The sequence below is a fragment of the Calidris pugnax genome, unplaced genomic scaffold (assembly GCF_001431845.1).
Source record: "Calidris pugnax isolate Ruff unplaced genomic scaffold, ASM143184v1 scaffold8, whole genome shotgun sequence".
Classification (NCBI taxonomy): domain Eukaryota; kingdom Metazoa; phylum Chordata; class Aves; order Charadriiformes; family Scolopacidae; genus Calidris; species Calidris pugnax.
In genome coordinates this window covers 13321269-13343391 of record NW_015090830.1, presented here as the reverse complement: position 1 = coordinate 13343391, position 22123 = coordinate 13321269, and the positions used below count along the sequence as shown (strand labels likewise).

General features: G+C 43.9%; 1 protein-coding gene across 3 annotated transcripts; it reads left to right on the top strand.

Moving 5' to 3' along the window:
- Window positions 1-3230: 3230 nt before the first annotated feature.
- Window positions 3231-20597, top strand: LOC106887475 (MARVEL domain-containing protein 3-like). 3 transcript variants are annotated; one of them, XM_014941013.1, is made up of 4 exons: window positions 3231-3340; window positions 4478-4633; window positions 8106-8275; window positions 19707-20597. In XM_014941013.1, the coding sequence occupies exons 2-4, from the start codon at window positions 4518-4520 to the stop codon at window positions 20405-20407; spliced, it is 987 nt and encodes a 328-aa protein (XP_014796499.1). In that variant the 5' UTR covers window positions 3231-3340; window positions 4478-4517; the 3' UTR covers window positions 20408-20597. The 3 variants fall into 3 exon arrangements, with proteins under 3 accessions (XP_014796499.1, XP_014796498.1, XP_014796497.1); XM_014941012.1 differs by lacking the exon at window positions 3231-3340 and adding an exon at window positions 3370-3425; XM_014941011.1 differs by lacking the exon at window positions 3231-3340 and adding an exon at window positions 3985-4205.
- The last annotated feature ends 1526 nt before the right edge of the window (window positions 20598-22123 follow it).

Genomic DNA, 22123 nt, shown 5'->3' with positions numbered 1-22123 from the left:
TCTCCCTTCAAGGTGTTACACAATTCATGTAATAGCACTGGGCCAGCTGTAGAAAATGTATGAGCTTCCCATGACAAGTGTGGCAAATTGTTAATAAATGCAAGCTTACACCTTGCTCTCCCCAAATATTTCAGGGTGGGTGTGAAGGATTTGAGAGAAAGCAGTGAGTCCATAACACAGGGCCAGCTTTACTTCTAGGGTTTCTTAAATTTTTTTAAAAAAAAAAAAAAAAAAGAAATAAAAGGAAGCCTTCAACCCAAATTCTTTTCTTCTTGTTTATAACAATAAACAACAGATTTCATGTAAGAGTAACACCAAGAGGGTAGGAAAAAAAAGCATTCCAAAGCTAATTTTAGTCCTGCTGATCTCAGGAGCTTAGTGTTCCCGTCAGACTGAGCAGACTCCAGTGGTGCCCTGCCCGCCTGGCTGGAGAAATCTGTCCCTGGAGGTCTGTCTACAGCACCTTGTACCCTACACCTAGAATGGGTTTTAGGATTTCGGGGGTTTTTTTTGTTACACGGGAGCAAGTATCCAGGACTGCATTGACCCAAGACACAGATGGAATCTACCCAAGTAAATTATCAGGGGAAAAAAAAATAAATCAAAATTGTTCACTCTTCATTTTCTGCAAATCAATCCCTCAAGACTTCAGCAGCTAGCCAAAATTCAGTCCCCACAGTTATTTCTATTAATAGAAGAAACTGATGGCAGAATCAGGTGTATCTTTGATACAAACCTATCTGTTTACATACAATACAGCATCCTTTTACCTGCAACAAGGTAAGAACAAGTGATGAGATCTTTTTCCTTGATGGTTCTCATCCACGTTCAGCCAGTACCATATCCAATCTCTCCATGAGCTCCTTCTACTTCTTTTCTCCTTAGAGACACATTCCTACTGCTACCCCTGGCTGTTTCTCCCTATTCAGCACCATTTTCTGAGGCTTGTTTCACTGTTTTTTATGTCATATACAGGAAACTCCAGCAATCACTACCTCAATGCCTTGTGTTCGCTTTGTGAGTTCCCAGGGAACATCCCTTTGGTCACATAGTTAAGTTTTTAATGTTAATCTCACCATGTAATTCTGGGTTGGCTGCAACCCCATTAGTTCAGCTACCTGGATCCATACTGACTTTAACCACTTTTTAAACACTTACCTTGCCTGTCAGCTTCACTGAATCTTACCCAGTTCATAATTGTATCCTCTCACTTCCACAGATGGCCATACACTAACCCCTTCAGCCATAAAGACAAATGCTTTAATGATAATACTAGTTATACTGTAGACAGTGGCTGTCAAGGTACTCAAAAAAGACTGTTCCCAGCCATGCTTCCTTGTGATTTTTTTACTGTTGGTATGAAACCTGCCTACCTGAAGAGAGCTATGATTCCTCATGCCCCCCACCAAGAGCAGACATCCTCTGCTGGATGCAAATGAAGAACGTATTTCCCAAATGTTTATCACCTAGACATGAGAGCAGAATTCATGCAGGCACTGTAACCTTCTTCTGGGTAAAATCTGCCAAACTAGCCTAAACCACCTTTAATTGGAAACAGTGAGAACTAGAAACAAACAGAACTATGCAGCAGTAAAACACTCCTGCTGTTAGACTGCCTTTCCTAGCGGGATGACAGCCGCAAACTGAGAAGGCGTAGCGACTAACAGATAGGTAGTAGTGTCTCAAACTGCAACTTCACATTAAGGCTTCAGTTACATTCACCCCTTGCTGCTGCCAAGAGAGGTAGCCCTCTCCCCCTGTCCCTCCCCCAGTTTCTTCCCGGTGGGACACATGTTTCTGCCAAGTCCTTGCTCCAGCGCACATTTGATTGCAGCACAAAGCCAATTCCACTCACTAAAACAGAAGAAAGTAAATTGGTTTTGGCTGGAAAGCAAGCTGAATTGGTTTACTACGTGATAAAGCGAGCACTAGGGTTAGCGCAAGACAGAGAGAAGATGGACTGGACAGCTGAAACCAGGGCCAGCAGAAGAGATACAGGCGAGGTGAGAATGGTAAACAGCCACAAAAGCTGTTAACACAGCTCAGCTCAAGCAGGGAATCACAGTCTTACTGCACTCCAGCAATTTACAGAACGCATGTCTTAAGTACTCGATTCCTGTAGGTCTCTCCTCGTTTTGGGGACAGCAGTTCCTCTGATACTTGTGTGTTACTTAAAGGGGATTTCAGATTTAGCCCTGCACTAACAGTTGCGTATCTTAAGCCCAAATTCAAGAAGCACTAGTACCCCAACCATGCTGCTGGGTAAGCACTGGGAAGGAAAGGGATGTTCTGGTCCCAGCTCTTGTGCAAGGTAGTGCCATGGCCTAGGGAAACTTCCCAAGGATCAAACTTAGCCAGGCACAGTGCCACGTTACCACCACCATCCTGCTCCCTGGGCATGGGTTGTCCTTATGCATGAGGCTGAGCAATGAACCAGTTGATTGCTGCAGTGCAGGTTCCTGTGTCTCTACAAAAATAGGTATTTCCCCAACAGAAAGCATCCTGAGGAGACCAGCACATTGAAACATCCCAGGCTGGCAGTGAGGAGACAAAGCCCCTGGAGATCCACTGCAGGGAAGGTTTTTGGCAAAGCACCAAAAAAAACAGACTGCAGGTGCTCAAACAGCCAATTATCTCAAAGGCAGTTTTATGCCAGTGGACAGTTTAGTTGCTTACCTGCCTTTTCAACCCATCCAGTGTGGCACGACCTGTTCCCACCCACTTGCTCCTTGGGGCAAGTTCTCCACTTTTTCTTTTGCCTTCTGTCCTCTCTACATCTCCTATTGCAGAGCTTCCTGCCCTGAGAGTCAGAGAATCATGGAATCATGGAACAGTTTGGGTTGGAAGGGATCTTGAAGATCATCTAGTGCCCTGCCCTGGGCAGGGACACCTCCCATCAGAGCAGGTTGCTCAAAGCCCCATCCAGCCTGGCCTTGGACACCTCCAGGGATGGGGCCTCCACAGCTTCTCTGGGCAACCTGTTCCAGTGCCTCACCATCCTCTGAGTGAAACATTTCATCCTGAAATTAATGAAGTTGGCTTTAAAAAAAAAAAAAAAAAGCCAACCGGTGGGGCCCTTGAATTTTAACTTTATTAACCTTCCAAGTTTTATACCCTCTCAGGGCCCCGCTCACCAGATTCTTCCTCAGCACCACAGTGACCTCATTTTATTAAATTAAACAACAGCCCAGGTTGTCCCAGGCTCCCAGACCCCGGCTCTCCCCTCGGTCGGGCGGGAGGCAGCACCCCTCCTTCCCCCCGCCGCCATCGCCCCCGGGGCGCGGCGCAGGCCGCGGGCACCACCCGAGCCGGGGGCCGGGCCGCCGCGGGGCGGAGAGAGGTGGGCGGCCGGGGGAGGCGGAGGGCGGGCCCGGCGCCTCCCGGGAGCTGCTGCGGGGCGGGCCGGAGCGGGGCGCTCCCCTCAGGTGAGGGGCGGCGGGCCGTGGCCCGCGGGGTGCCGAGGGTGCACTGGGAGCAGGGGGGCGGACAGCGAAGCTCCTTCCCCTGGGCTGGGCGGGCGGGCCTCAGGCCGGGGGGCAGAGGGGACTTCGGGGTTGTTGTGGTGGCGCTGAGGCGGCGGGACCGGCGCCAGGAGGCGGCCCTGGGGAAAGGTGCGGGGCTGCTGCCCGGTAAACGGCTTCTGCCCGGGGCAGAGGAGCTGAGGCCGTAAACAAATAAAATACTAATTTTGTTGTCTTTAGTGACACCCTTGGGATACGTGAGCCCTTCAGCGAGTCTTCGGCCTGATCAGTCAAAATTAAATCGGCTGGAGGCACTTGTGCAGCAAAGCTGAAGGGCTGCCACGAAGGCAAATGAGAATACAGGTTGCTTGGCTGCTTAAACTGCCTTTTACAGGTGCGAGCTTAAGCGTGCTGCACCTGAAAGGGTAAAGGCACTTTCAAGGCATAACACCCATGTGGTATTTAATATCAAATTATCAAGGATGTGTCTCCCTGCAAACTTGGAACCTACCGTGTGTCCAAAGGGCGGGCGATGTGGGGTGCTGCCTCTCCTTACCCCCGGGGAACTCCCAGCGCAGAGGCCACAGCCGGGTTGTCCCTGCCCTGGGTGGCAGCTGTGTGCAGGCTCCTGCCAAGCGTGACTGGAGGGTGTGCTGGGTTTCCTGCTTCCCCGAAAGAGACAAAAATCGGTGAAGCCCAGACTCATGCTCTTAGTGGACGCTGTGCCTCGTCCTTGCAGCAAAGGTAGGAGAGTCAGAGCAGACCTAGTAAATCAGCCACGTGCAATAAACGTCGAATTTTTGAAACGTTACAATTACTGGATGAATAGGAAAATGTAAAGAAAAACTTCCTTCTTTAATGAAGTTGCTTTACTTGTAGTTTAAAGGGGTTTACTTCCTTTGCTTCTTAAGGAAGTCTGTACTAAGTCTTCAATCGGCATGAAATGGATGTGAGTGCTGGTCAATGAATAACTAAGTAGAGCTATAAAATTAACCAGTTTTGTTTCTCTGGCTCAGGAAGTTATTTTAGAAAGAAAGAATACATGTAAGAAGCAAGATGTCTCATGCCGGGAGACAATACCAAGATAAGCAATACAGGCACCATGAGAATTATGGATCTGATAGATACGAAGAAGACAGAAGAACGAGAAAACCATACCCATACAATGCACGGTATGTCTTTAGCACCTTGAAGAAACATAGTATAGCATGTCTGTAATGTCCGTCTTCCTGTTTGTGTACTTTATTTTAAACCTTCATATTACAGGAGTAGAGAAAGCATTTACTCACCCTTGAAATTATGAAGCATGAGCGTGCCACATTTGGTTTCAGGGAGCTATTTCACACTTGGAAATTTAAGTTTTTTCTCTGTATTGAGCTCAAGAGGTAGGCAGAAAGGTAGGCTGTGTGGCACAGCCAGAGATGTGAATTTCAAGGGGTTGCCTGATGAAATAGGTGAAGTGTGACCGTGTGTCTTGGTACAGTTCCTGAAGAGGCTGGTCACCAGGTGACAGCAAGCCAAGGCTTGCCAAGTATGCATTGCTTAAATGAGAATGTTATGTGACTGAGAGCAGCACAGGGATTTACTGAACTCTCAGGTTGTTCAGCTGTGAACAAGTTCCTATTAATCCAAAAGGAAATTAACTTCAGTAGTCTCAGTCAATGAATGAGTAGTTGTTTAAGTGTCTAAGGCAGTTTGCAACACTTGATAGTGGGTGAGCGCCTATCAGCACAATAAGCAAATCAACTAATAGAAGTCTTAGAGTCACAAATAAACTGTTTGGCTATTACACGTCTCCTTTCAGCCTGGCTAACCTACAGCATCGTAGAAGTGAGCGTAGGCTGTTTCCCTTTGTGTGCGTGCCAGCATCTGCATTGTAAGAGAGAGGTCTGTAGCTCTAAACAACCCTGGCAAATTGGCCATGGCAGAAAGGTGTTCATCGCTCCTGTTTAGTCTCCAGGAGCATGATTGTTGGGCAATTTAAGAATTGAGGCAAAGAGGGAGAGGAAATAAATATAATTAAGATTATTGAAAAGCTGAAGTATTCCATGATAACATGCATTTTAGCAAGAAAACCAGGATGAGAATAAAAGCAGTTAGTGAAGAGCACTGTGTGGACAAGGACTACTTATGGCTAAGTAACATACGGCTAATAAAACATTTGGATGGTGGTAATCCTGTTGGATTATGAAAATAGCTAACGAATTTTTTTTCTGTCCCTCTTAAATCATGAAAAATTGGAGAGAAATGGGAACAAAGGTCAGCCTAAGAATCATCCTCAGAGGCTAAATGACTGTCTTTAGCAAAAGTAGAGATCAGGAAGGGGAATATAGTTCAATTATCTTGAACATAATAGAAGCGAGAGCAACAAATGCCAGAGATGTATTAATTGCACTGTGGATAGAAAAGAAGAAAAAAAGGGTTGGATTTTCGCTTTTTTTTTTCATATATAGCATAATGAAAACAATGTCTGAAAGTACAGCTATATATTAAACCACCACCTCCTAGTAAAGCACTTCCCTGGACTTCTTTTTTTTGCTGTTAAATGACTGGGCACGTAGACTGAAAATTGGTGGAAGGACCGTAAAGGCCAAGAGACCATTCCTGTATCCATGGAGGATTAGAGGAAGGGAAGCTGCAGCTACAGATCGGTAACAGCCATGGGGATAATTCTTAGAGTCAAGCCAAGAATCTGGGGTGCACCAGCCCTTACTCCAGCTAATCGAAAAACCTTTTTCGTCAGTTATTTTGATGGAGTTTGACTTAACCTAACAGCATTTCTGCTGCTTAACCCTTATGACAAAGCCATCTGCTTTTGCAAGGAAATTTCAATATTTTGGTGAAGACTTAGGCTGACGGACCAAAAGATCTCCAGATATTATAATGGAATAGATGGAGAGAGTTTCATGGAAGCTGGAATTTGGGTGCCTAATGCTTTCATCCCTTATGAGCAAGATTTTCTAGCCAGAGCATTTCTCTTTCCAAGTGCATTTCTGTCAGAAACTCCTATAGCAAGCTCTGTCTCATTGCTGAGGAGAATGAGTTGTATTATCCTGAACTGGACAGTCCTGAAGGAGAACAGGAGGAAAGATGGCCAGAATAGGCCATTGTGAGAAAAAAGAACCATCTAAAAGAAGTAATTTTTTTTTTCTTAATTGTACTCTGTTGCTGAACATTGCGGGGGGGAGGGGGAGAGGGTGTTTTGGTTTTTTTGTTTTGCTTTGTTTTCTGGCAAGTAGCAGGATGCAATAGAGAGAAGCAGCTGCATCAGAAGTACCAAAGGGATTGCTTTCAAGTTAACTGAAAGTCTTATAAATCACACAGCTTATTTAATTTATGTGACACAGCTGCGCAGGATGCTTTGGTGGTTGCACAAGACACAGGACAAAGGTCAGAAAAATCAGAAAAGTTTCGGCCAAATACCAAATAGAGCTGTTGGCAACTACAGGAGGAGATGTTAGCATTGGTCTTGTTATTGAATGTCTTAATTAAAATGTAAAAACTACAAAGAACATGATTTAATGTGGACGAATGAGATAATATTTTAAGTTGAGTCTGGAATTGGATGAAGATAAACCTTAGTGAAGTGCAGTGATACTAGGAAACAAAACTACAGTTGAAAATGCTGATCTGTGGATAAGAAATTCAAGATAAAAACTGAATAGGAAGAAGACTTTTAAAAATAACAATGCTGATGAGACTTAAAATACCCTTTAATAACAAAATCATCCAGCTGTACCTTGAAAAAGGCAAGCTCCAATTCTCCTTCAGATGAGAGAGAACATTTAGATTAGACCAGACACAAACCAATTTAAAGTTAATGTTTCTTTTAACCTGAGTGTTAGCTCAGTTTAAAAAGGGAAAATGGCACTTTTCCCATAAAATAATCTAAATCTCACCAACCTTAAAAATTGTCGGGCTTCACGTGTAGAGCTGTATGTCATTGCAGTGAAGCGGATTATTCCATTTTGAAGTATACAAATGATGAGTCTAATTGGAGACAAAAGAAATTGATTTTTTGGGTTGATTTTAGATTCCTCTTGAAATATCATCAAAGACCTGAAAAAAAAAAAAAGAGAAATATTTAAATAGGCAACTTTTTTCCCCGCTTTTAAAAGAAACAGATAAAGATTGTATAGCTTTCATCCTTTTACAAGGCGTCTTTGTGGGACATGGTAATTGGAAGTACAAACTTGACAAAACACTACCCATTAAATAGTTTGCCACTTCACACATTTATTTTGTGAAAATATTTCACATTTGTATTCTCTGGGCTGCTATGGACTAGCTAGAAATGCTTGATTCTCATGCAAAGCTGTTACTGGTTTTTATGGGAACAGGAACTCTCCCCACACCCTCCTCCTTGCTACCTTTTGCAGGTAACCTAAACAATTCAGCCAGCCTGCTCAGAGAGTAAACAGTTTTCCAAAATAACAATGATCAAGTGCAAATATCTTTGTAAACATGGATTTATGCAAGTATTGGGGATATTTGCTTTCAAAACACTCAAGCAAATAAGATCAGATACCTGTGAAGCAGGCAATCTGCTTCTGCTAACAGGAGCCTCTGCCAGTTTCTCATGTTCTAGTGTTCAGAAGAGAACACAATCTAATTAATTTACCTTAATTGTTCACTTCATTTTAGATCAACAGAAGACATCCGAGGTGGCCAGCGCTCAAAGACTTCCACTGTTTGCTCAGACCCTTACTCTAAAATCTCAGAAACAGGACGGGAATATTTTGGCCCACCACCAGACCGTTATCCTCCCAAGGAAACCTTCTCAATGAAGTGTTCAAAGGTATGCACGACAAGAGGTATGTGAGATTCTTATTGCCTGCCATTCACCCCTCTCCTTCCAAGGACTTGTTTTGGGTTCAGTTTCTGTATTTAGAAGCACAACAAAGTAAAACTAAGCAAATATTAAAAAACAAAAAAAAAACAGACTAGGAGAGTTAATGAATGGCATAACTGTGGGTTACTAGCATGTTTTAGGCATCTAAAGGCAAGATTTATAGAGATATTTAGATACTTGACAGTGCATCTCCAGGGTATGCATAGAGAGCATCAGATTAGGTCATGTGTGTAATCACCCAGGTTGTGCAGCAAGAGTTAACTTTTGGGATTTAGGAATAAAATAATTTGCATCTGTAGGCAATTTAAAGATGGCTGTTGAAGCTTTGATGGTAGTTTATTTCTGACACATTCTTCTCAGACTTTTTATCAACTCTGGATTTAATCCAGTCATCATCACTGATACATTTTTATAAAGCAACACTGCGGGAGACAAAACTATTTTATGGACATGAATCCAATAAAACAGCTCTTGAGAAATAACTTGGTTTTTTCATAGCTAGGAATTGACTACAACAAGCAGAGAAATGAGCATTAATGTGGGAGGAGGGCAGCCTTAACACTCAGTAAACTGGTTCCCATAAATGGGAAAAAAAAAAAAAAAGGCACTAAAATATCCATTACTCCTTAAAAGTTTTTATTTTTCCAGGACAATGAGCTTTCTCACCTTTTTTGTAGGAAAGGCCCATTGCAATCTGAGTTGGAACTTGCAGCTAGGTGCCAAGTCTTTGGCCAAAGTCTGTAAACAGGCTTTCGGTGTCCTCCAGGAGAGAGAGACAAATGAAGAGTTTAGTTGTTGGAAGTAAATTAAAATAATGTTGGATTATATCTTCGCTCCATGAAGGAAAGTTAAATAATACACTCAATTTGCTTGTAACATTTCCCTATATGTGAATATGTGAATGATTTGAAGACTGAGCTGAACTATTTTCTCTTATAAATATGGTCTGTGCATTTGTATGCAGTTTGTTTTTCATCTTGGGATTTAACAACAGTTAGTAGAACATATTTAATGCTACAGTCATACTGATATTTTATCTGTGACAAAATTGTATCAGCAGTTTCTTCTTCAACAGTACTAAATTATTTTAACTTGTCTGAGATGCTCTAGAAAACTCCATGCCTCATTTTATCACAGCTTTAGAAAAATGAAGCGGCAAGATATTTTTGGTTTTCAGTTTCACTGGTCATTTAGACTTATGGATAGCTTAATGTGACTTGCTGGGGTTTTTTTGACCTGCATTTGCTTCTCATAATTTCAGTGCATCATTAACATTTTCAAAATGTCCTAGTTTTGGATGCATCAGTTGCCGATGATGATTTCATTCCCACTCCTCCCCCAGGTATTGCTCAGTATTTTCCAAAAATTTAATGTGTGAGCTTGCAGTGGAGGAGGGAAAAGAGATCATGTAGAAAATAAACCATTTTATTAGCAGTTTTTACTTAAAAAAATGAAAGGATATTGGAGGTTGATAAGATTATGAGAGTGTAACTCTCCTGTTTAATTTTTGAAAGTACCAAGATTTAGCAGAATTTCCTAGAATTGTTTTGCAGAATTCTGTATTCCCTGCAGTCATAGTAAATGTTATAAGTGAAAAGCTACATGAATTGTTTACTAAGGAGTCAGTACATGTGAGCTACCTCTTCTTACAGCATGAAAAGTTCCTGTAAATACTTCTTAACCATCTCTCTCTTTTTTGCCAGTGCTTTATTAGCACTCTGCTGAAATTCCCCTTCCCAGTCACCATAACTAGCATTAAACAAGGCTAGGAAATCAAAGGATGTACCAGTCTTTTCCAAAGCAACAACTGAAATGTGGACCTTAGTTTCTGACCATGCATTGCTCTACTTTCACAGCTTTCACTACTTTATGCTTTGGTTTTGTTTTGGTGTTTTGTTTTTTTTTCTTTTGTCCAGCAAATACAGTCAAGGTCTCTGTGCATGTTGACCAGTTGGGCAAACTGGTGAGGAATTCTAAATAACCAGAGCTGTGAAAAGTATTTCCTTCACTGAGATACTGTCCTCTTTCTGTAGTTCTGTCTTCTGTGTAGAAAAACTAAATTAGTAATCATATTTGCTTTTCAAAGGACCCCCTCGGGTCCTTTGGAAATAGAACCAGATTCAGTGCCTTTTGTTACCACAGGGAATGACGGAAGTGTTCAAAGCTGGCTGTCGTGCTACTGCCTTCACCTAGGAGAGAGAAAAAATCTGAGTCAAACCCAAGAGTGAAATGCTAATCTTAAATTGGTCATAGATAGTTTTTCATTTTCTTTTTGGTATGTATATCGGTGTGAAAGAGGTGGAGCATTGCAATTCCAGCATAATGCTTCCTTCAGTTTTACTTACATAGTGAAGGTAAACTGAATTCCTCCCATCCTCGGTCAGTACAACACTCAGGAAATGCCTGCACTTCTGCCTTGTACAGAATTGTACCGTGCTGGTCATAACTTTTGAGCTAATTTTTTGGGGGTTTTTTTTTTTGTTTGTTTGGTTTTTTTTTATTAAATTCTTCAACCCACTTCGCATTTAAGGGAGATAGAACTAAAAAGGTTAGAAAACAGTTTGTGGGGGAGCAAGTATAATTGAATCTCTGTTCTTTACTGCCATGAATACAGCTTAAAGAGGCGCCATGAATAGTGTCAGATTTCTTAGGCATATTGTAGGCGCTTCCAAACAATCATGCCTTTAGCCTACATTCTAACATCCACAATTGTTAAAACCTTCAGACCAATTTCCTCTCAGAAAAAGACAGTATTATGGTTTGTAACAACAAGAAAAGTCTCCAATTTCAGGCATAGCCAGGAGGAAATATCAAACTGAATTTATTTGGAGGAGGAAATAGAATTAGGGAGTAACAATGACTTTCTCCAGGATATATTCATGCATTAACAAGCCAGCATTAATTCAAATGTAAACATCTATAACCTTTTGTTTTCACAAAGCACAGTCCAGCTTTTTTCCTGTAGCTATGCATGCTGGCAAATACTTACAGACTGAAAAACATACTGAGACAAAAAGTGACCCTAAACACAGGGTTCGCACTAGTAGACACTTGGTGTGAGTTATGCCATTGTTCATAACCGTTATACTGATGCTGTTACGTTGCTCTGTTCTGTCCCCACAACTCAGATGTGGGAGAAGGAGGGGAACAATATTGAGCAGAGCACTGGTGTCCCTTCCAGTGCTGTGGGGATGCTGGGGGAGAGCAGTGGTTTGCAAGAGGCATTGGACTGAAGTAAAAGACCTTCTGTAGCTTCAGTTGTGTATGGTCAAAAACACCAGAGGGTGGTTAAATGTGCATAGTTCAGGTAACTGTGGATGACAACAAGCATTGACAAATACGTTTCTGTGGAAGCACCCAATAGAATTAGAATCTGCTGTATTTTGTAGTCACCACCTTCACATTTTGCCCCTTACAGCCTGCCCATGCTTAGCTCCTTTAAATTGTGCTCAAAGCTGTCATACATTGTTCCTGTGGCAGTTAAATTCAACACATGCTGTAAGAAAGGAGCACTAAGGTCCCCTATCGTCTCACTTGTAATTAGATGACTTCCCCCTCCTATCTGTTACAAAATATGCTTTAAATACAGTGTAACTAAAAGGCTGAATTTGCCATCAAGTTTTTAATCTTGTAATTGTGAAGACAGAGGATATTAGTAGCGGGAATTGGACAGAGCTGTAGAGATTAAAATAATCCCAGTTATTCAAAGTGCTTAATTAAAATTGCACAGTAAGAAGATACGGAGGCAGAGCTGCAGGTAGCCTTCCTCTTCTGAAGTTAAAGTCTTTCACTCGGAGGTAAGTGCTGTTTGTTGTGAGATACAAGGGGCCATGAGCAGGTACCTCTTTAATAAAAACATGCAGGGGAGCTGCACCAGTTGCAGATGCCAGATGTTACCTGTAGCAAACTGTTGCCCTGCCAACATAGGACACTTCGCTCTGCCCACATCTTCATATGGAATTTTTTTCACCCCCCCTTTTGGCATTGTGTGAATATGCACACTGTTGTTTTTAGAGAGGGGAGAACAACAACTGAGAAGACTCACTTAGGTTGGCAGGGGAAGATGCTGGCGAGGTTGATGTTAGCTGTTAGGTCTGTGCTAGGCTCTAGCCCATGCTTCCCTACTGGGAAATCTGCGCTGTACAGCACGGGAGTTGCGCTGACTTTCACGTAAGACCACTGGGTCTGTCTTCCCCACATCTGACCCAAATTCTGGGAACCAAGAAAAATAACCTCTTCTCTTTAAAAAGTGGCTCTCAAAGCTAATCGATACGGCAGGCTGACTCTGTATCACTTGAGCAGGTGATCTTAGCTCACTTAAAGGAGAAAAATCCACCCAGTCAGGAATGTTGCTCACCAGGTGTGACAACCCACAATTGGTGAAGGGAGTGGGAAGCTCGGGTTCACAGGTGCCTCCAACCTGACCTACCTTCAGCCAGACTGCGATTGCTTAAGGAGCAATAACACCCCAATCTTTGTACTTTCTGAAGGCGGCTCAGTTTCAGTTCAAACGGAGGGAGTGGCTATGGAAAGTTGGCATCAGGAACAAGAGTATTTCATTGTTTTCTGAACTCCTTTAAAAAAAACAACCTCCTGCAAGTTTGTTTCAGCACTGAGATATTTGTTTACTATTTGAAAGAACGATGGGTATGTTAGGAAGAAAAAAGGCTATTTCCTGAAATGCTGAGGTGACCATGCAGAGACCTACTGCTGCTACAAATTAATGTACAGCCTTTTGCAGCCATTGTATTTAAATCACTATTGCCAAGCGCTACAGTTTAACGCAAGACCTTTTGCTTCTCACCCTTTCCAAAATTGTGGAAGATGACTCATGCTGGGTTAGCAGGAGAGGTCAAGAACATGCTAGAAGTGATGCTTTAAGGAACTACTGGGAACAAAGTTAAACCAGAGCTGTTGTTCCAAGGCAGGGGCTGGGTTGTTCTGAAACTGTGTCTTGATGGCAAGTAAATGTTAGTGTCATACAGTGGTGGGAAACTCTATGGGGATAGAGGCTGATGCAGTAGTTCTACAAATTAAGTCCACCCTTTCCTGTGAAAATTGGACAGCACTGTTAGAGGATGGGAGGGTATTAAGCAGAAGGATTAGAGCAGGTGGGACAGTAGTTCTTTAAGGGACGATGATACACAGGAAAAACAGGACAATACATTTGGATCGGAGCACTCTGATTGTGAACATAAGGCTTCTCTGAATCATTAAAAACAAGGCTGGTCATCCTTTGAGATTTCCTAATGGAGTGATTATCTTGACTAGAGGGACAACTTATTAAAAGATAATAATAATGCTTCTTTCTAGAGCACATAAATCATTTAATTTTCCCAGTTTTTAAGTATTTTTCCATCCATTTCCAGTAAGACGGGTATCTCAAAGGAGCATAAATGTGTTGGGCACTTACGTGCCATTTAAATGCGATTGGCTCTTAGTATGGAGTTCCCTTGGGTCCTTTGAAAAGCCAAAATTCAGTGAATAACCGTTGGTGTTACATTGCCTAACTCTTGTGTTTTAGGGTTGGGTTGTGTTTTTTTCCGCCTTTGAACATTACTCCATTAGGGAGATTTTAGCATAACTCAGTGAAAGCTAAATCCCACCGCTGGCTGAGGAACACAGAGACCTACAAAAACAATGGTGGGGTGGGGGCTTGGAGGGGATTTGTTTACGACAAAGCCGTCTATTGCCCTGATCCTGCATCAGTGAAGTTGGTTGAATTCCTGCTACTGGTTTCAGTAAGAGTTTGCTTTCTACTGGTATACATAAGCGGAATAACGTCGTTGGCAGGATGTTTTAGTACTTTGCATCCAGATCTAATATTTATAATCTATTGTGACTGTTGTCTCCATTTCATTTCCCTCGTTCAGTTGTCCTCCACTGTTTTCATTCCTCCCTCTGTCACATTTTTCTCCCTGTCCAAGAGCAAAACAAAACCCCTCTTTCTTTCACTTTTTCACTCCCTTTCTCCTTATCTATTCCTCCTGCCACTGACTCCGTTTAGCAGAGAGGTGACCAAAGCTGCGCATTGAGCTGTGCCTTTACTCTCTGGGGAATGCTAAACCTGCCCTGGCAAGAGAAGTTCAGCATTTGAGATCCTTTTCAGGACTGACTGCTGCTTTTGTAAGTCACTATAAGTCAAAATACTTGCCTGCTCCTTTTGGGGGGAAAAAAAACTAAAAAAAACTTACCTCTGAAAAGCAGAAAGCTACTCAAACTGGGAAAAAAAGCCCTGAAAGATAGCCCTGAGTAAGAAAGGCTGGGAGAATGATGTATTGTAGCCTCTAATTTGTCTCTTCCCTTCTCCTAGAGTGCCCCTCATGGGATGTGACACAGGTGTCCCTGACCTGTGCTGCTCCCTCCACGGCTGCCCTGCCCCTGGGGTGGAGGTGTCTGAGAGGGGCAGTGGGGCACATCTGGGGCTGCCAGCTGGGTCCCACTGGTACCTGGCCTGCAAAGGAAGCAGAGGGAGAAAGTGAGCTACAATGGAGAAAGCCAAAGATAAAATATCTTAGAAGTACACAGGGATGTTAAGAAGAAAGAATGATAGCAAAAGAGACAGGAGAAAGAGTCCATGTGCAGTCAAGGGAGGAAAAAAGTAACTGCTGTGCCAAGAGGCAGTGGAGGGAGACACTCTGAAGGCTGCTTCTATTAGTCAGGCCCTCGTAGGGTCAGGGCGAGTTCAGCAGAAACAGCCAGAACTGACTGTCCTACAGATTGATTCTTGTCAGCCTCAGAAACGTAGGAACAAACAAGATTTAACCGTTGTGTGTTATGTAGACACGTAGGTACACACACTGTCACCCTGACACCTGAACACCGGGGCCATCCCACTGCACTGCCTGGATGAAAAAGCTTCCTCCTGCCTTCCAACGCACCAGACTGGAACACTCAGTTGAGTTACTGGGTACCACACAGTCAGCCACAGTGTAGTTTTATGAGGCAGAGTGTGCAGATTTAACGGCTCATCTCACCTGAACAGGAGAGTTTCTGGTCCCTCTCTGGTCCAGGCTGTTTTGTTTTCCCTGCTAAACTCATGCCAGCACGATTGCTCATCACATACTCTGTGAGTCACTTCAAGTTGCTAAAGTTGCAGGAAAAAACAGCAGCGCGCACACACAAAAAGAAAAAAAAAAAGAGTTGAATAGTTTCCTGCTATTTTAATTTATTAAAACAGCTCTTGGAAGGTTGTAATGCTAGGCTGGAGTTATTACTGGGCAGGTGAGAAAAGTGATGACTGCCCAGCCAGGTGTAGGAACTGTTAGAGTAAGGGCAGCTGCCTGTGGACCTGTGCTCCTAACAGCCCACCTGGCTGCTTCACCGGACATTGGAGCCCAAAAAGACAAAACCATTTTTTGAGAGAAGACAAAACCATTGCTCAGTGGGTTAACACCATGGGAATAGCCCAGTGTGCGCCTGGAGTAGAAGGGAAAGAAAAAGTGAATAGCAGTTTAGCAGTATAAATTGGAAGGCTGCTGGTTGTTATAGCAGGAAGCCTACTCACGGCAAAAAAGATCAGGTTGAAATAAAGTTAGCAAGTACTAGTAACTAGCAGCTAACATAGAAGTTACTATCCGTTGCAGATTTAGATTTTTATGGAAACAATTCCCTGGAAAGCTCTGGCAACCCACTGTCTTTTAAGTTGCAGCTGTTCTGCTCACCATCAGCACCAAAAAGAGGTGCGGGAAGGAAGTATGGGAAAGCAGATGGAAATTCACGAGCTCAGACTTTAGTCTCATTACTTGCTTAGTAAGGAGAGGGTCAGTTTCCAGAGCCAACTGTGCACTGTCATAATTTTAATACAAATCAGTAGCATTTTAGATAGGTCCCAAGATTTCAAACTTGAGAAAGGAATCAAACCAGTGGAGTCCTGGGATTTTCAGACCTCCTGTCATTTTACAGTCAAATCTTGCAATGCGTTCATTGTTGCATGGGATTTGGGAATAACTGTAGAGATAAGTAACTTCCACTTGGGAAGACCTTTTGGCGTCTAGTTTCTGCAGCTGTAATTTTAAGATGACGTAGCTAACCGGGCTGTGAAAGCGGGGATGGCCGCACAGACTCAGAAATGTGGCTTTTAACTCAGCCCTTTCTGCCAGCAGTACGCTGCTTGACACAGGTCACTGCAGGTGTATGTGTGTGTTAGCATACCTAGGCAGAGCCAAGGTCCAAATCATAAATGTCCTTTTATCCCTTATTTTTCATCTGTCCATCCTTTTTATACTAATACAGTAGGATTGGGTATCAGGCTTGTAACTATCACAGATCAAGGTCGCATAAGGCTTTTGGGGTGCTCAGGTCAGATCTGAACACAGTTACAGGGCGTAATGTTTCCATCAAAGCCCTGATGATTGTACAAGGCCTTAGGGATTTCCTCTAATTGTCTGCTACTTTCACAAACCCTGCTGGCTCTCATCGTAGACCTGCAACTCACAGCTTGGTTCTGCAGACTGATTATCATTTTAGGATTTTCTTTAATGCAGGAGGCTTTGTTATTGCACTTCTGTTTAAACAAAGCTTATCCACGTGGTGCGAATAGCTGGTGGAGTAACTGCTAATGAACCTCTCTCCATTGTTTCCTTACTCAATTCTACAGCAGGCGTGTGCGAAAACTGTACTGGTACATACAAAACCTGTCCAACCTGAATGTCCTGTCTAAGGAAGTTTTTCAAGCATGCATGTTTTTCAATGTATCTACTGCTGCAATTAAAAATACAGGAAGCCTACATTGATCATATTTGTCATCCCATGAGCAAAGAGACACATTCTGCCAGCCCTACTGTGGTACCAGCAATCAGCTCAGTGAGGTTAAGGGGTTGCATACAGAATTTGTGTGAATACATAGGAAGTTTTGGAGTAGCATCAGTGAGGATTGAGGTCAGTTATAAACGCAGAGAGGTTCGCAGCAGGTGCTGACAACCAGAAAATTGCCCTTCCTAAAGCTCCTGTATATGTGATGTACAGGAAAAGTTGGTGCCCGGTGGGTCAGAGTGCCCCACCAGTCGTAGATGAAAAGGAAATTCTGAAGACATCTTACTGGTCATGAATTCCCAACTTTCAAGTTCCCAAACATATTAAAAATTTATGTTTCCCTTAATCAAATGGTCTTTCCTCCCTGTAGACTTGTAAGAACCACTTCCTGATGGAGCATCTATGAAATCCGTAGTCAGCCCTTAAAAAGGGAAGTGGCCTTCTGCGTCCAACCCAGGGTCCAAGGGCCCTGAGGACCTAAGTTGACTCCCTGTATTTGGAAGGCATATTGTAGAGCTCAACTGAGCAGACAAAAAATATCTGACGGAGTTCCAGTGAGTGTCCTGTACAGCTATTACTCTTTCAAAATATTTTGAACAGTGATGGCTCTGTACCCATTAAAAACATTGGGTCGCTTGGCTGCATTGTTTGAATCTGATACTAGGAGTTGCAAATACTGTCCCATGGACCAAGACTTAACCTTCTCTTTATGTTCTGCTTCACAAATATTTCCTTTGAAATATTTGAAGCCTCCTGAACAGATTTGGTAACCGGTGTGGTTATTGCCCTGCTTCACAGAAAGGGTTGTGCGGATGGGTCAAGGAAAAGGCATGTTGTCAGGCAGAAATCAGCGTCACCTCTGAAGAACACTTACATAGAACTGCACGCTTAGTTCTTCCTCAACAAGAGCATTTTGTCTTCTCTGCCTGCTCTACCTAATTATTTTTAGGACGTGAGATCTGTATAAGTGTGCACTTGTGTGTATATGCACACACACACACACAGAAACACGCTGAGCCTCAGGTGTTCTGTTCCCAGGTGTCACCGCCATTGTCACTGCTCTCCTTTGTGCTTCTGGGGTGGTTTGCAAGGCCATGATGTCAATGGGCTCAGTAGCTCCCTACAGCTGCATTGGCAGACACGAGGGGACCAGTCTGGGTACAGGGGGAAGCGGGAACTCCTGAAGTCCCTTGTCAAACCATTCCAAGCACCTTCCTGTGAAGGACAAGTGGCAGCAGGAAGGTGCTCATTACCTCAGCCCTCTGGAGGGAATAAGAAGGGCCAGAACGGGAATATCCGATCATCCTTCATGGTGGCTGTCACTGGCTTGCTTTTGTTAGAAGCATCTGGCAGCACAAGAGAGGAATTTGTCTAATTCCCTTGTGTGCTGCTGCAGCCCATTCTTCTCCAGCCCATGCAGCCTTGACAGCAGCTCAAGAGGAAAACGCTGTGCTGATCAATGTTAGCAGCATAAAATGAAAGTCTCTATGCAAACCACAGAGCCTGCCCTACTTTAAAGACAAATACAAGACCACTGTGTCGCATCTTATGGTCTTGGCTGTCAGACTGCAATGGAATAATAAGATTCACAATCCTGTAATTAGCTTCAGAACTTGAGGAGCAACACGCGTGATACGCTAGGGGTTTTTATTTCCCAAATAGGCAGCTCTAGCTAGGCTGGGCTTCAACATCCGTCATGTTTACTAATCTTAGTCTGACCCCTAGTGAGCTGTCACAGAATAATCAGATTTATCTAACAGATGCTGCACCTCTCCTGAAAGGCAACTACCACAAAAAGAAGTCATTTATCCACTTTTTTTCTCTTTTTTTCTTAAAAAACCTTGGTCATCTTTATCAGTAGTGTAATGTAAGAAAAAGAAGAGAAGAGCTCAGAAGTCATAGGCTTGCTTCTGAACAAGGAGCATGGAACATGCAAACCAGTATAAAATTCACTGAATTTACCTCTGCATATAAGGTGATTTTTGTCTCCTTCCCCTCCTCCTGTTTTCTGTGCAGTCAGGGACTTCTGCTTCAGATTTATGAAGAGATTTTTATCTCTGAAGGTGATGAAGTGAAAGTCACATCTGGTTAGATAATAAGTTTAAATTAACAAACACTTAGAAAGACAAAAAAAAAAAAAGGGTGTAAGTTAAAGCAGTAAACACATTTTAAAGGACCTAAATAACTTGCACAATATTTTAAGCCGTTAGAAGCTTCTAGGTTTTTGTCAGCTTTAACCTCAGGATTTTGTTCATACTGGATATTTCTTGCTCGGTGTGTTTATGCCAAGTAGTTACAGGCCAAAATACAATCACTGTGCACTTGCCTTGGCAACCGCACAAGCAAAGTAAAATTTTTATGGATTTCTTTCTCCGCATGAAGACCCATTTATCAAGCACACTGACAAATTAAAAAAAGTAATTTGCCCAACCTCTGAAATGTACCCACGAGAGCTCGTGCTTCGTGTTTTTTTTTTTTAATATATATATATATATGAAGCCATGCTCTTCTGTAGCTGTAGCCAGGAGGACTGTCTCAGTGATAGTGCTCTCCGGCTATGGTCGTGGTGTACTTCTGTCACCCCCAGTTTGCCCAAGATGTGATTTTAACAGCTTTTCCCATCTTTCTGCTCCTCGCAGGCATTTTGAAGTTTGTGGAAATCACGGTTAACCTCCTGGTGCTGATCTGTGTGGGCGCTGCCCAGGCCTCTGTCGCAGGTTTCACCTCCCTCGGCGGCTTTGGGTCCTTCAACCTGAATTCAGCCTATAGCCCCTTTGAGGGCACGGAGCTGCGGGAGGTGCGGGAGCTGGACATGCAGTTCACCCAGATGAGAGCCCCTTGCGTGTACGGCGGCGTGGCCTTCAGCTTAACAGCAGCCGCGCTCACCCTCGTCTTCCTCGTCGTGGGGGCAAAACCCATCCAGCAGCTCAGGGTCGGGCTGCTGGCGGGCGAGTGCGCCTTCAACCTGCTGGCCGGCGTGTTGTACGTCGCGGCCGTTGGCCTCTACCTGCATTTTGTCAGCCGGGTGAACTCCACGGAGGTGTGCAAGAGGCGCGAGAGGCTGTACGCCCGCCGGGGTTACACCTCCATGAACTGCGTGGTCCAGGGCGGCGACGCGGCCGTCGGCCTTTTCGGTGTGGCCGCTGCCTGCTTGTACTTTGCCAGCTTCGTGGTCTGCATCCTGGCTATCCGAACCGTCCAGGCCTTCCAGAGCCACGCGGCCAAGGCTCAGCACAGCCCCAAAAGCAGCATTAGAGACAGAAGCATCAGAAAGCCCCGTGCCGTGCACAGGACCTCTGAAAGCTCCCACAACATCCAGGCTCTTGCCACGTTGGTGTGAAGTCAGCTCTGGGACTGTGCCGGAGAGCAGGAGCTTCAGCAAGGGATGGACACTGGGCTTTGCGTGCTGAAGAGGTGACCGGTCCACAACGTGACTGTCCCACAAGGTGCTGAAGTGTATATTGATCACCAGATGTAACAGCTCTGCTATAACGATGCAATAAAATTGTCATTGAGATGTTTTCACAAGGCTTTTTTGCATCGGTCTCTCAAGCTGGACTCTTGCATTTAAAAATGTGTTTGATTGTAATGTTTTCATCCTGCACGGAGCAAATCCCAACAGCAGTCAGCTGTTTGGAGGTTGCAGCTGTGGTGCTGCCGGACTTTGTACTAACAACCGCTTCCTCTCCTCTCCTCTCCCGTGACATGAGGCCTTGAATCCCTGGCTGGGATGGGCAGCCTTCAGCAGGCCCTGGGCCTGTCCGTGCATCCTGTTGCCTTGTGCCACACGGCTCGCCAAGCAAAGGACACTCCAGTGCTTTTCTGAATCACCACACCAAAGCTCCAGTTGTGACCCGTTCCGCTTGGGCTAGTGGAGCGTTTCATCTTTTGAGTCACGGGGGTTGACACATGCCCATCATGTGCTCCCTGAGGAATGCTGCTGGGAGGAACTAGCTGCAATTTCAAAGGCAGCATCTGGGTCCTCCTCCAGTTCCCTGCTTCGTTTCCCCGTCTCACTGAGCGCAGATCAGAACCTAAAGGGCAGCACATCGGTCAGCTTAGAAAAGATACCACTTGCTTCTGTAACCACCTAAACAAGGTTTGGCTTAGTTGACTCCACAGCTGGCGATGGGTAGAGCCCAGGTCGGGAACACGCTGGCTGCCCTGGAGTTTTCCATGGGAATGCTGTAACAATGACAGAAAGTAGATGCGTCCTTCCAATACCTCAACGCGCAAAGCATGAGTGAACAGCAGTAATTGTATGCCCCCAGGGTTGAGAAAATAAATTTAAGAGAACATCTTTTAGGAGTCCTTTGTTTGAGACAGATGAAATAGATCACTGCTCTTCATAGATGAGGGAGCGAGAAAAAAAGGCTGCTCTTGAAGTACATAAGATTTGTCAGCTTGAGGAGGGGGAAGAGGCAATTTTGATTCTGGCTGTGCTCACTCTTTTCAGTTCTGTCTGGCTTAAAGTCATTGCCCAGATGAGGCTCTTTTGAACCATAGTAGAGTTTATGTGCATATGTATAAAGTATACAATGACTAGATCTCAAAGGATTATGTCTGAGGTAAAATAAGCCAAATAAGAAAACGTTATGGTTCTGATTAGAAGTGATTACATGAGCCTTTACAATAAGTATTTATCATATATATCATACCTTAAGCATCTCTTTAACACTTTGAGCATCGGCCACCTTCATAGCGTTATTACGCCTGTGAGGAGGCACGAGCGAAGAGTTTTTCCAAACTTGCCATGACTCATGGCAGTGAGAGTCATGAAACCACAACTTCCATTTCCAGCTCTTTTCCCAAACCCAGGCCTTCCCTGGTACGCCGTGCCCGGCTGGAAGGTCTGTTTCAGGGATGTCTGGCAGGCAGCTAAAGCCACAGCGAACCACTTCTTCAGGCATTTCTGCCTACGTGTTTGTTTCTGCGCTGCCTCAACATCTTGCATGTTTTGAAGGCAGGCTTACTTACGTGATGACACGCTGTTATTACCTTATATAAACAACAAGAAGCAGCACCTTCAAGTGACACATTTGAACGATTAGAAAAG